The sequence below is a fragment of the Moschus berezovskii genome, chromosome 5 (assembly GCF_049115385.1).
Source record: "Moschus berezovskii isolate FMDL1 chromosome 5, NW_MosBer_1.0, whole genome shotgun sequence".
Classification (NCBI taxonomy): domain Eukaryota; kingdom Metazoa; phylum Chordata; class Mammalia; order Artiodactyla; family Moschidae; genus Moschus; species Moschus berezovskii.
The window spans coordinates 126,261,173-126,274,474 of record NC_142464.1 but is presented as its reverse complement, the minus strand read 5'-3'; the positions used below and the strand labels follow the sequence as shown (position 1 = coordinate 126,274,474).

General features: G+C 64.2%; 1 protein-coding gene across 1 annotated transcript in view; it reads left to right on the top strand.

Annotated features, from left to right (window-relative positions):
* The first annotated feature begins 848 nt into the window (after positions 1–848).
* The window catches only part of UVSSA (UV stimulated scaffold protein A), a 29,558-nt gene continuing 17,104 nt past the window's right edge, over positions 849–13,302 (top strand). Inside the window, exons 1-8 of the mRNA XM_055434340.2 lie at positions 849–873; positions 1,656–1,755; positions 2,775–3,105; positions 3,735–3,855; positions 4,649–4,945; positions 5,648–5,760; positions 6,323–6,451; positions 12,233–12,338. Coding sequence (XP_055290315.1) covers positions 1,658–1,755; positions 2,775–3,105; positions 3,735–3,855; positions 4,649–4,945; positions 5,648–5,760; positions 6,323–6,451; positions 12,233–12,338 — 1,195 coding nt within the window. The 5' untranslated portion in view covers positions 849–873; positions 1,656–1,657. The remainder of the gene's footprint in view (positions 874–1,655; positions 1,756–2,774; positions 3,106–3,734; positions 3,856–4,648; positions 4,946–5,647; positions 5,761–6,322; positions 6,452–12,232; positions 12,339–13,302) is intronic.

Below are 13,302 nucleotides of genomic sequence, written 5' to 3'. Positions count from 1 at the left end.
TCCCTCCCCTGGGCGTTCTGTGTCAGCGGAACCACGCGGTCCGACCGGCGTCCTGGTCTCCGTCCCGAGACGGGAGCCCGGCGCGTCGGGCACCGCCGCCCGCGGAGGCGCGCGGGCCGGCCGGCCTGCGGCGCCGTCGGCCCCTTCGGCCCGGCCCGGGCCCCCGCACGCACCGCAGCCGCTCGCCGCGGGCCCGGGGAGCCTCCCGAGGGCCCGGCTGCGGCGGGCAGACGAGCCAGGTCTCCTGCGGAGGGGCCCCCGGGCCGGGGAGGGCGGTGCCGGCGGGGCCACCACCCCTCGGGGACGGCCGGGGCGTCCGCCCAAGCCCCGGCCCGGAGAGCCGTCTGGGCAGCGCCGGGGGGCAGCGTCTCCGGCGCCCCTGGAGAAGCGCGCCCACCGGGCGGCCCGGAGCCGGGGAGCCGCCGCGCTTCCGGCGCCGATGCCGAAACGGCGAGCGCGCACCCGCGTCGGGCCCGGCCCGGCCCCCGCGCGCGCGGCCCCTTTAAGGCCTTGCCGCGCCCGCCCGCCTCCCTTCTCGCGCGTCCTCAGCACCCCTGCGCCTTCGGCCGGGAGCGCGCCTGCGTCACCGCGCAGGTCTCGGCCCTGACCCCGCGTCCACGCCTCGGGGGTCCAGGGGCCACCGCTCGCCGCGCCTGGGCGGGGGGGTCCCGTGACGGGGGGCGGGGCCTGAGCCGGAAGGGGCGGGCTAACCAGAGCGTGGCCGCCAAGTGGGCCAGGCGGGGCCTCGGCCGCGCCGACCTTCGACCCCCGCCGCCCGGGCCAGGCGGGCCAATGACTGTCGAGGCCCGGGGCACGTGACGGGGGCGGGCCCTCCGCCGGAAGGGCGGGCTGCGGCGAGCGGCTGGGAGCGCGGTAGGTGGGGCCGAGGGGCGGCCGGGCTGGCCGGGGTCGGCGCGCGTCCCTCTCTCGGGGGCGCCTCCTCCGTCCCCCGCCCCGGGGTGTCCCCGCCGCGCCCTTCCCTGGACGCCGCCCTCTTCCGTCCGGCCGCGCCCCGGACTTGGGGACCGGGGCTCGTCGGCCCCGCCTGGCCCGCGGGCGGCGGGGCTTTGGGGCGCGGCCCCGGAGGGCGGCCGAGCATCGGCGACGGCAGGCCGCCGGGCGTCCTCGCTGCCCCCGACTCCGGCCCGCCCCTGCGGCGCGGGCGCCCCGGCCTCCTCCATACCCGCCTCCAGCGGCTGCCCACGGGCATGTCGAGTTGCGGGTCTCGAGGCCACCCTGTGGCTTTCGGAGGGATGGTCGAGCTGGCGAGGGAAGAGGTGCGCCTGCCGTCCTGCGGGAGAGCTACCTTGAGTGTAATTCAGGCCGTCTGGTCCTTGCCTTCCCGCCGAGCGTGACTGCGTGCTCCGTGGCTCTCGCTGGTGGGCTCAGATTGTAGACCTCCAGAGCACCGGTCTGTTGTTGCCCTTTTCCTAACTACCATCAAAAAGTCTTGTTGACCCGGCCCGGAATCTCACCTTGAATTGTTAAGTTTTCAGCATCAGGGGGTCATGGCAAAGAGGCCAGGTCGCAAGGACTCCTCAGCGTTGTGCCCACACCCTGTGCCTGACACATAGTGGAACCCAGCGAACATCTAAAACCTCAGAGTTGTGAAATACTAGGTGGTCGTTTAGTGTCTCTGCGTTTCCTGATTCTAGATATGGATCAGAAACTTTCAGAGTTGGTAGAAGAGCTCACAACTTCAGGAGAGCCCCAATTGAACCCCGAGAAAATGAAGGACCTGAAGAAAATCTGCAAGTATGTCTTAAGGCTCAATGTCTCAGCAAGCCTGTGACAGCCCTAGGAGAATGTGGGGCTACCCTGGGGTCAGCTGTCCCTGCCTGTCCCTATGATCGCTTCTCTGCTGGGAAAGAACCAGCAAAGGAACACCCCCAGGACATCTCCCCAGGACCCTGCAGGGCTTGGTTCTGTTCTGGGGCAGCAGTTCCAGGCAGGGGTGTGCAGCGTTAGGGAGAACAGGTCTGCTCAATTCTCTGTGTGGGTGCCTATCCTTGAACGCTTGTGTATGATTTAAGGATTACTTATACTTAGTGTTGGAACATGTGGGAGGAAGGTTAGAGGTCACACAGGTGGACTCTTGTGTTGGGTGGGGAGGTCTTGTCTGTCTTTGGACACCACTCTTACCCAAGAGCCCCTCAGGTGCTAGCAACAGAAACGAGGTTTATTCGTTATCCTTGTCGTATGTTTACAGGACTTAAGTGATAAGAATTTACACTGCTAAAAATGGTGGCTCAGGTCAGGTTTTGCTGCATTCCCTGAAAACCCCCAAAGAGCAGGGCATACGGGGAGGGGAGGGGAGGATAGCTGGGAAGAGGAACAAAAGGGGTTGCGGTGTGTGCGCCTTCCAGGGCAGCTCCCAGAAGGCCACAGAGCTTTCCAGGGGGGCTGGGGGTGGTCTCCCCTTGGGGTGGGGTCTCTGCACTGCTGCTAGCTGGGCGGGCCAAGAGTCCTTCAGGCTCCCAGGCACTCGGCTGTGGATGGGTGGTCAGCCAGCTGAATGAATGAAAGCGCCTGGCTGGGCTCCAGTGAAACCATGGGCACTGACACTGGACTTCACAACGTTTTCATGTGTCAGGAAATGTTTTTTTTTTCCATTTGTCTTAATGAAAGTAGTTAAAACCTTGCCTTGTGGGCCATCCAGCAACAGGCAGGGCCAGGTTTGGCATGTGGGCCGTGCTTATCTGCCCCCGGGGGAAGGGCAAATGGCTCTGGAAGTGCCTGCGTCCCTGTCCCTGCCACCGCGGCTGTGTCTCCAGGTCTTCAGAGGAGCAGCTTGGCCACGCCTACCACCTGCTGATGGCCCAGCTGAGCCAGGAGCACTCGGAGATCCGCCTGTCCGCCTTCCAGGTCCTGGACCAGCTCTTCGCCAGGTCTCACCAGTTCAGGACGCTGGTCGTTTCCAACTTCCAGGAGTTCTTGGAGCTCACGCTGGGCACCGACCACGAGCGGCCCCTGCCGCCCCCCAGGGAGGTGGCACAGAGGCTGAGGCAGGCGGCCACACGGGCCATCCGTGGCTGGAATGAGAAGTACGGCACAGCCTATAAGAAGCTGGCCCTGGGCTTCCACTTCCTAAAGCACAGCAAACAGGTGGGCAAGCCCTGCACTGCAACGCCCGGCCGGTGGGGTCTGGGCGGGGGGCGGTCTGGAGCCGGAGGAGCAGCTGTGGGGAAAGAGCCATAGCTCGTCTCCGCGTGTCGGTGGGGCTGAGGCTTTGGCCCTGGTTTCCATAAGGTGAAAAGGAGTGTGAGAGTCATCTGCTCAGACACAGCTCTCTTCTCTGCTGGGCTCTGGGCTTGGGCCCAGCCAGTCAGCGTGGGCAACATCTGCTGGGACCAGTACTGCCCCCTCCTCCCCACCCACTCCAGGCCTGCGGCCGCTGCCCTGCCCACTGCCCCCTGCGGCCCCTTGGGCGTTTTTCTCAGGCCCCTGGGTCTGGCAGCAGCCTCCCTTCCCTCTGCAGCGTGTGCTGACTAGAAGCCTTTTTGGCTGACTTTACTAGGAGATGCCAGTGGCTGTGCATCCTGGAGGCTTAATGTTAGCGTCGAGTGTGTTGCCTTGTGTGTGAAAGCAGCGAGCGTGAACTTGAGACCGTGCTACTTGTCCCTGTAGCTCTCCTGAGTATAGCTGGCGCTGCTGTGTCTTCTGTTAGGCCTGTTTCCAACTCGCGTTTTTGTTGGGCTCTGTGGCTGGGTCTGACCTTGACCTAAATTTCTCAGGTAGATTTCCAAGATGTGGATGCTCGCACTCTGGCGGAAAGAAAGCGAGCAGAAGAGAAACAGAAGCGCTTGGACAGAATCTACAAGGAAAGGTCCGAGTGGGCAGCGAGGGAGATGGAAGGTGAGCGGTGGGGAATGGGGTGCCGCCCCCCAACCTGCTGCTCCTTCCCAGGCAGAGCTCAGGTCCTTGCCCAGCAGTGCACCCCTGTCGCAGGGCCTGCTCTGGGAGTTTGGGGGGCGGGGGGTGAGGAGGAGGTCGCCTGGCCGTGTAGCCACAGGAAGACCTAGATCCCCAGGTGCCTGGCGCCCTGCAAGGCACCCAGGGCCGTGGGGCCAGGGGTCGCGCTGGAGGAGGCGCCGGCTGAGGCTCGCTGGGGGTTTTGGGGCAGGTGGGTAGACAGGGAAGACAGAGCTGGTTCAAGTCGAGGGCCGGGGAGGCCCCCTGCAGGCCGCCCACCCTCTCCTGCTGCCCCGGCAGCCACGCTGCAGACGCGCGTCCCATGGTGACCTGACCGCCGCCGTCCATCTGACCCCAACACCCACCAACTGCGGTCTTGCCGGTCTGCTCTCCAAATCCCTGTGCCAGACCTCCCTGTGGGGGGCAGCTTGAAGGGCGGCAGGTCGAAGGCCCTTCCAGAAGCCTGGCCTCAGGAAGGCCACAGAACCAGGGGATCCTGCAGGCAGCCACGGCCAGGGTAGGCTGGTGGGGCAGAGCTGAGCTCAGCGGGGAGCGGAAGGAGTGCTGTCCAGGGAGGCTCTCGCTGGGCACGGCTGAGGGTGTCGCCCCGAACGTCCCGGAGTGGTCTCTGGAGTAGGGCGCCCGCCTGCCTGTGGAGGAGGGGGCGGGGCGCGCTGTGTCCCCTCCTGGACGCCACTCCCGCTGGGGCCCAGCGAGTTGCGTCCCGTCCTCCCAGAGATGTCCGCGGAGATCCGGGGCTGCCTCACGGAGCTAGAGAGCTGCTTCCGACTGTTGCTGCCCTTTGACCTCGACCTGGTCCCTGGGACCACCTGGTGCCCCATGCCCGAGAAGGGCGACAGGGACGAGGAGCAGCCCTGCTGCAGCAAGAGCCTGCCCGCCTGCGCACGCCACCCGGGAGCCGTGGACACGGGAGGGCCGCCCTCGGAGGACGAGGACAGTGAGCTGGACGGGTTCGTGCAGCACCACGGTCTGGGCTCCCGCCAGTACACGCTGGACGTGGAACTGTCCTCAGGTAGAGCTGCCCCGTGCCAGGCCGCCTTGGCCACAGGCCCCAGGACACTTCCTGTGCTCAGGCCGTGAGGGGAGCACGGGAAGGCACTCCGGCGTGTGGGGCGCAGGGCGCCAGCCCTCTCTGATACGCAGGGTGCTCTGCGGCTCAGGCCAGAGGGTGGTTGGGAGGAAGAATTGAGAGAAACAGCTTTTTGCCATGTTTGTGACAACATGGGCCATGACAACACTGACACCATGGGGCTTTTGCATTCCTGCTCCCGTGGGTGAGGGGCACTGACCGTCTGTCCCACCCCACGTGGCCCAGGCCCTTCAGGTGGGGTGAGGCTGAGACTGGAGGTCACCTGGTTTTTGCAGCCACAGTGAGACCTTTTGCCCTGCAAGGAAGCGCCAAGGCCTGGATGCAGGGGTCGTGCTGGAGGGGGTGCTGGCTGAGGCTTGCTGGGGTGGCAGAGCTCACAGGGAGGACCCTGGGCTGCAGGGCGGGTGGGGCCTCCATCCTGAAGGCAGTGTGGGTGTGGGAGGGGTCCCCCTGACTTCATGGCCTGGAGAGGGGCGTTGGGATTAGGCTAAAGCCACAGGACAGAGTCTCCTGGGCTGGCAGGTTTGGGTGCCAGATGATGAGTGGCTGGCGGGTGGTACAGTCTGGGATGCCCAGTGATCTGCCGGGGTAGCGGTCCCGCTGGTGACGGTGCATTTGCTGCAGACAGCCTGAGGGTACGTGAGAACGAGGACAACTCAGCCGTCATCCGTGCGGCCCGGGATGCGCTCAGGCTCATCCAGAACAAGCTCCTGCCGGCTGCATGCTCTTGGGTCCAGGTGGGTTCCTGGTTCTGGGTGTTGTGGGTCAGGGCAGGTCCCTGGGTCTGGGCATGCTCCTGGGTCAGGGTGTTCTCCTGGAACAGGGCGGGCCCCTGGGTCCAAGTGGGCTCCTGGATCAGGGCGGTGGGCCCCTGGGTCCTGGTGGGCTCCTGGATCAGGGCGGCGGGCCCCTGGGTCCTGGTGGGCTCCTGGATCAGGGTGGTGGGCCCCTGGGTCCCGGTGAACTCCTGGATCAGGGCAGGCCCCTGGGTCCCGGTGGGCTCCTGTATCAGGGTGGTGGGCCCCTGGGTCCTGGTGGGCTCCTGGATCAGGGCGGTGGACCCCTGGGTCCTGGTGGGCTCCTGGATCAGGGAGGGCCCCTGGGTCCTGGTGGGCTCCTGGATCAGGGAGGGCCCCTGGGTCTGGGCCCTTCTCCTAGGTTCGGGTGTGCCCCTGGATCAGGGCGGGCCCCTGGGTCAGGGCGGGGTCCAGATGGGCTGCATGGGTTGACAGAGGGTTCAGGGCTGACCCTGGGGGAGAGCGGGTACCTGGCCTAGGAAGTGATGTCCTGTCCTTGCAGCTGTTCACCCGTGCGGGGACACATGGTGGGCACTTGGAGGGTGCCATCCACCTGAAGGCCGAGCTGGAAACCGCCTTGAAGAGGTCCCGGGAGCTGGACATCGTCCCCGAAGAGGGCCGCAGAGGGGAGGTGAGTGCCCCCAGCTGGCTGTGAGGCTAGCCAGGGGACATCCCCCTGATCCGAGCTCAGCCCTGCGTGTCCTTATGTCTCCTCGCCGGGAGAGGACTCATCTGAGTGCCAGCGACCGTGGCCAGGCCCTGCCCGCAGGTGGCGGGGCTGGGCCAGGGTTTGGGCAGGAGGCTGCAGAGGTGGACTGGGGCTCTAGTGAGGTGCCCAGGAGGGGAGCAGGGGAGCCAGCTCCCGAAGGGCCCGCGGGGGCCCATCCTGTGGGCTTGGTGGCCTGCCAGGGCCTGGAACTTCACGTCGGCAAGGTGCTGATAGAGAGAGAGACCTGGGTCCTCCAAGGATATCGTAGAGGAAGGGATGGAGCATTTGGAGAGTGTGTGTGGGCAGGGGGACAGCTGTGGCTGGCGGGTGTGTGTGCAGGGTTGGGGGGAGCCACAGCTGATGGGTGTGTGCGCAGGGTTGGGGGAGTCACAGCTGGAGGGTGTGTGTGTGTGTTGGGTGAGGGGAACTGTAGCTGGACCGTGTTAGTGATTAGAACCTGTAAACTGTGGTCAGAATTGGTGCGAAAATAGGTAGCAGAGTTCCCTGAGAGCTTGGGGTGCAGAGAGTGGAACCCCGCTGGGTCGTGCTCTGCCACCTGGAGGAGACGCGGTGGGCGTGGGGTGACGGGTCCCGTCCTCCCCCGTTTTTTGAGGGAGCCCGGGGTGGGCAGGCAGGGTTCTTTGCTGAGGACGAGGTCAGGTTTAGGCCCCCGGACTTAGAGTGGCGAGCGGCCAGCGCTCTGAGCCTGGCGCCCCCTCCTCCTTGCCTGTGGGCGGAGGCGCGGTTCGCGAGGGCCTCTGAGCTCGGGCCGCCTCCCGCCCCCCGCACTGCGCGGCCCTCGGGGGCCGGCAGGGGGCGCTCTCGCCCTTCTCCTGCGGCCAGCGGGCGGGCAGACGGGTCCCAGGCTGCTCCCGGGCCGCCTCTCTTCGGGACTTTGCTGAGCACACAGCTCAGTGAGAAGTCAGTCAGTTCTGGGAGTTGTGGCCTCGATGCTTATTCCACAGTGAGAGAGGGTGCTTTCTGGGCCCAGGAGGGCAGTTGGTTCAGTGCGCGCGTCCCTGTGTCTGAGCCTCAGCAGGGCCTGGGCGCGGTGGCGGTTGGAGGTCAGCACCGAGCGCCCCTTCATGGCCGGCTCGGCCCGGCCCATCCTACGCAGAGGCCATCTCTCAGTTGCTGTGCTGGTGGGGCTGGGTGACCCCCCCCCAGTGGCTCCCAGGTTTGCCGAGCTGGAGGCAGCCAGGGCTTTGGGGAGATCCATGAAGGGTGGCCCGGCAGCACGCCTGCTCCTTGCGGCCCAGGACTGGCAGCAGAGCCTTCCGGGTGTCCTGCCGCGGCTCCCTGAGGGCCACTCAGAGAGGCCCGCTGCGGGGAACCAGCCCTGAGTGGCCCCTGGGCCTGATCGCGCTTGAGCGTCCGCAGGTCACTGAGCGCAGCCGGGCAGCCCTAAGGCCTGGGAGGCACGTGGTCCGGTCAGAGGGGGCCTTCTGCGAAGTGGAGGCTGAGGACGTGAGGGGTGTTCGGGGTGCTTCAGTCGGGGCAGGGCATGGGGTCCGCGTGGTGGCTTCAGCAGGAGGAAGCAGGGCTGCCCTGTCTTCTCCTCTAAGAGCCGACTTGGAGGGTTGAAGCCCTTGAGCACGTGCTTGTCGGTTCTCCGGGCCGCGGGCCTGCTGGATGGAGTGACTGGGCGCCTGGCTGAGTGGCAGCGCCTGCTTGGGCGGCCCGCCTCCCAGCATAGCCCCGCGGTGGTATCTGCGCAGCCCAGCGCGGTGACGACGCACACACCGGCGTCTTCGCTGGGTCGTCTTCTCGTGAAACGTCTGCAGCTGCAGTCTCTGCCTGGTGTCTCCGCTAGCAGGCTGAGCTGGCAGCTGCGGTTCAGTACTTGGAACTCTAACACTGTGGGAGACGGGCGGGTCTGAGGTCCTGCTGCCCCAACCGTGGAGGTGCCTGGTGTGCGGCACCCCTCCCTGGCTGCCTGGTTGGGGTTTCTGGTCAGGTTTCCCATTTTAGTCAGTTGCCATGTTCTTTTCCTTTTGATGTAGGTATTCTGTCTTTAAAGAGCATTTAAAGCTTGCTTAAATATCTGTAACTTTTGTTTTATGTAACTTTTTTGTTTTATGACGTTTCTGTCCCAGCTCGGTGTGGAAGCGGGCAGAGATCGGTCTTAGCGAGGTTGATGTGGAGCATGTTTGGTAAATTTAGTTTCCAGCCCTGTTGCTGGAGGACAGGCCTAATAATCTGTGGCTGCTACATCTGTTACACTGATAAAAATCCTTGGAAAACTTTCACAGGCGGTCTCCTCAATTCCAGAGTCGGCCCTGTGAGGTCGATTCCGTCCTTACCCCTGTTTTACAGATGGGAAGGCTGAGTCTGGGGGAGTTGCATGGATCTTTTCGCTAAGGCCAGGGTGCATGGTGAGCCCATGATCTTGCCCAGAGGCCGGGCTGGACAAGGCCAGCCAGCCTGCATCAGGCCCCAGGCGGGGTCCGGGGAGGAGGGGCTGCCCGTCTGGATGCAGGACAGACTCAGGCTGCCCAGCTTCTGCCTGGAAACGGTGGCCGGGCGCCTGGTGGACCTGACGGGGCGGTAGCAGCCTTGCACACCCTGGGCCGGCTGGCCTCAGTGCTGGAGCAGCGGGAGCAGGTGAGAAGGGCTGGCGGCTCCAGGCCCCTCTGTGCAGGAGGGCGGCAGTGCCCTACGCCCACTCGAGGCCTGTGATGGTCACCACCCGCCCACAGCAGGCCCACACCTGCCGAGGTGCGTCCAGGCAGCAGAGATGCACATGAGATATTGGCCTGGCTGGGCAATTTGCACGCAGTCCAGGGAGGGCATTAGCATATAAATAGCAGCTGTGATGACGACCCTCACAGCTGAGCACGGTTAATTTTTGGTTTATAAGATAGAATGGGGTTTTAAGTGCGTTGCCATCAAGCTGAGGAGACAGATGCAGCTTGGCGCTCACTTGTCTGATGGGGCCTTACATCATTTTTTTTTTTTTTAAAAGGGAAACATACACACATAAAACTGAACAAAAGTGATTTCTTGGGTGAAAAGTAATGGCAATGGTGCCCCAAGTTAATTAGATCGCACGGAATGTGTTTAATGGTCCAGCTCTATCGCGGGCAGGCCTTGGGCGGGCAGGTCTGGGAGGTGGCCCTTCCCATCCTTCTCGAGTAATTAGCAACCCGCTACCCTACTTCTGTAATCGGATTACGTTGTATATTTTAGAAGTTTTATTGCTTGTTTAATTATGGTCTCAGAGCCTCATTTTTCTAAATCCTTTTAACTGGGTGGGAATCAATTTGTGTGGAATGACAGGAAGGCCCGGGGCGTCCTCTCCCTCCCTGGGGCCCTAAGGGTTCAGTCCCGGGGCCTGGCCTGCCTGCCCGGCCTCCCAGGCAGCCTGGGACTGGACCTGGCAGGGGAGGTGCACCTCTGGGCCCCTAGGTGAGGGCAGGCTGCTTTCTCGAGCGTGTCTGGTGGTCTCTCTTCACGACGGGGAAGCTTGACTCCCAGCAAATTGCTCTTGAGAACCATCAGTGAGTCTGACCCTGCTGTGCAAGCCGCCTGCCTCCCCTGATGCCCACAGGCTGTGACGTCACCCAGGACCCTCAGGGGTCCCCGTGCCCCTGCTCTGCCCCCAGCCGCCTCCCACCCATGCCCAGTGTGGCTTCTGACCTGATCTGTGACCTTTAACCTCGAGAGGAGGTTGCTACTGTGGTGCCTGGGAGCTCTGGGCTGGCCCCTCAAGTGCAGGTGGACGCTTTCCGTAGGCCTGGGCATCCCCAGCAGGGTGCTTCTCCAAGGCCAGGAGAGGACTGCCCGGCTTGGATGCTGGGGGGTTTCTTTCCGCTGCCCTCCGGGGATGGGGTGCCCCCAGGGCTGGATGTGGGAGGGCCTCAGGGTGCTCAGCACCTCAGAGCCCCATGCAGCACGGAGAACTAGACCTTCCTTGTGAGTGGAGCCATTGAAGCTCGAGTTCATAGCAACAGTGGAGCCCCCTGCTTCCCTGGGGGCCTGGTTTGAGGGTCACCCCAGCCTCCGAGGGGTTTGGGACGCGAGGGTGGCAGCGATGGCTGCAGTAGCTCTTGTGGGAGGACGCTGGCACTGCCCGTGCAGAGCTGCGTGCCAGGGTCCGGGGCCCAAGGAGGCTGCCTTGCAGGCCCGCGGGCCCCGCCAGCGCACGTGGATAAACAGTTTTACCTGGGGGGAGAGAGGGTATAATTCGTAATAGTTAGCTAAGCAGCCCAATGTTTTTTAGGAAATGAAAATTTAATAAAAGTCCCAGGTGAAATTCAAGGGTGTGAGCAATAAGCATAATATTTTATGAAAATGAGCTCCATATTTAAAGTCTGGCACGGTGTGTTATGCATTGTAGCACCCAGTCCACATCTACCTTTTGGAAAATTAAAACACATAAATTCTGTTTAGTGTTTGATACGCACGGCACTAGCTGGGACCGTAATGCCCGAAAACCTTGGGCTGCTTTCCACCTTTCATAAATTCCTGGGTAGATTCTATACAAAAATAATTTTCAGGTCCGCGGCTCATTGTTATTCAAACGTGATTGATCGTCGTCATTTGCTCGGCTCTGGAGTTAAGTGCCCCTGTCATTTCCAAAGAGTATAATTGGGACGTTTCACAGGTCAGCGGTGGAGACAGGCTTCCCTTTTGATCAGTGTTAGACTGATAACAAAAATTACAGTTTCCAATGATTAATGTCTCCGTGCCTCCCAGACGCGCGCCGCGGCTTGCGCCCAAGCTGAGAGCATTTGCATCTGATTAGGCCTCCCAGCCGCTCCTCAGCCTGAGTCCTGGGTGCCTGTGGCCTGGCCAGCCCCCTGCCCTGGGGTCGGCGGGCCGGCCCTTGTCTGTCTGCCCCAGGCAGCCGTGTGCCCCGGGGCCTTGCTGTCGGGATGGACCCTGGAGGGGAGGGTGAGGGTCCAGTGGGCATCAGCCTGGCCACGGTCTCCTCTCTCAATGTTTCCAGCAGTTGGGCAGACTCCAGGGTGTTCCCCGTCAGCGCTGGTTGTGCGACCCAGCTCACAGGTACATCTGTGCTGTGAGCCTCTTGGGAAGGACGGGCCCCCGTGCCCCGTCGCGGGGGTGCAGGGACTGAGAGTGTGAGGGGAGGGGACTCTCTGTGCCTGAGAGGCAAGGCTGCTGAGCCCTGGTTCAGGCTGCGTGTGGCCCAGCGCGTGGCGTGAGCGCGAGGCTGCCGCCAAGCTGTTTTCCGGAGGAGCCCCCCCACGCTCAGGGTCTCTACTGCTCCGGCCTGGCTCCGTGCCGCTGGGGAAGGGGTGGAGGGGGAGTGGATGTCAGGGCCCTGGACTCGGGGTGGGGGCTGGGGGCTCCAGGTTCAGAGAGAGACAGGGAGGGCCGCCCTGTCCAGGGGAGGCTGTCTCTTCAGTGGCCTTTTAACAAACCGCTCTTGAGGACGAAACGTTCTGGAAGTGCCGTGGTCACAGCCGCAGTGCTGGACGCCCGGGGCGGTGCTTCTGGTCTGGCCGGAGCTGGGTGGAGGGCCAGGCCCGTGGGGCTTCCTGGGCTGCAGCGTGCCTGTCTGTGGGTCTCAGTGGGCCGGCCAGCGGAGGCCCATGTGGGCCACTGCGGTTTAGGGAACGGGGCGGACTGTGAGTGCGGCTGTGTAGTCAGCGCTGAGCCCCAGCCTGGAGGCGGTCCACAGAAGCGGGGCCGGGGCTCTTCTAGGGCTATCACTCACAGCTCGGACTGTTTCCCCAGGCAGCAGCCCCCGGCGACGAGGATGAAGACGACGACGACTTTGTGGAGGTCCCGGAGAAGGAGGGGTATGAAGCCTGTGTCCCCGAGCACCTGCGGCCTGAGTGCGGTGAGCAGCGGCTTGGGCCTGGGGTGGGGGCCGTCAGGACGCGGCCCCTGTGGGCGGGCCTGGGGCTGGCCACGGAGTGCCGGTCTGTGCCACGTGGTCCTGGGGTCTCTGCCGTCCCGCTGGGCACCCCTGCGGAGCTGCTTTCGTTGAAAATCGTGGTTCTCCTCGTGCAGCCGGGTGCCTGTTGACATGGGCCTCCCTGAGTTCTGGTCCCGTCGGTGGGGTCACGGCTCAGCCTCTGGTCCAGGGGCCCCAGGGCCCCTCGGGAAGGCGCTGCCGCCCCCTGCCTTTGCCGGGGGCTTCTCTTCCGAAAACCTCCAGGAGCCTCGTGTGCACAGGGGCACCTGTGTCCAGAGGGAGCGAGTGAAGCCTGTGCCACGCGTGGCTTGTGTGGGGAGTGAGCGAGTTGTCGATTTGAGGTTTGAGCTGGCGTGTGAGGTGCGAGTGAGTTTCTCCAGGAGTTAGGTGCTCAGGCAGTTGCAGCGTGGATGTGACCAGGGTGTCCCCCACCTGCTGTTCGAGGCCCCCCTGGGAGCCCGAGGGTGCAGCCGCTGCCCACCCCAGCCCTCTAGTCCCCGCCTCAGCCTCACGCTGAGCTCACAGGCTGCGCCGTCCCAGCATGGGTCTCCTCTGAACCCTGGGCCGCTCCTGGGGCCCGGCCTTCTGCCGTGCCCCTCCAGGTGCCTGGTCTGGGCCTGCCTCCCCCAGGCCTCGTCCCATGCCCACGAGGCGGCCGGGGGCGGGGTGCTGGAGCCCTGAGGGGCCTGGCCCACCTCCCTCAAGGGGGCACTCGGTCTCCGGGCACCAGTGTAGGTGACCACCCCCAGGTGCTGCCAGCCCCGGCCTGTTCTCACCACGGCCAGGTGCGCAGAGTGGAGCTGAGCTGCTCTCTGCAGGCTTGTGGGCCGGGCGCCTGGGAGCCCTGCAGGAGGTGCCGCTGTGCCCCAGGACGGGCCTCTGACAG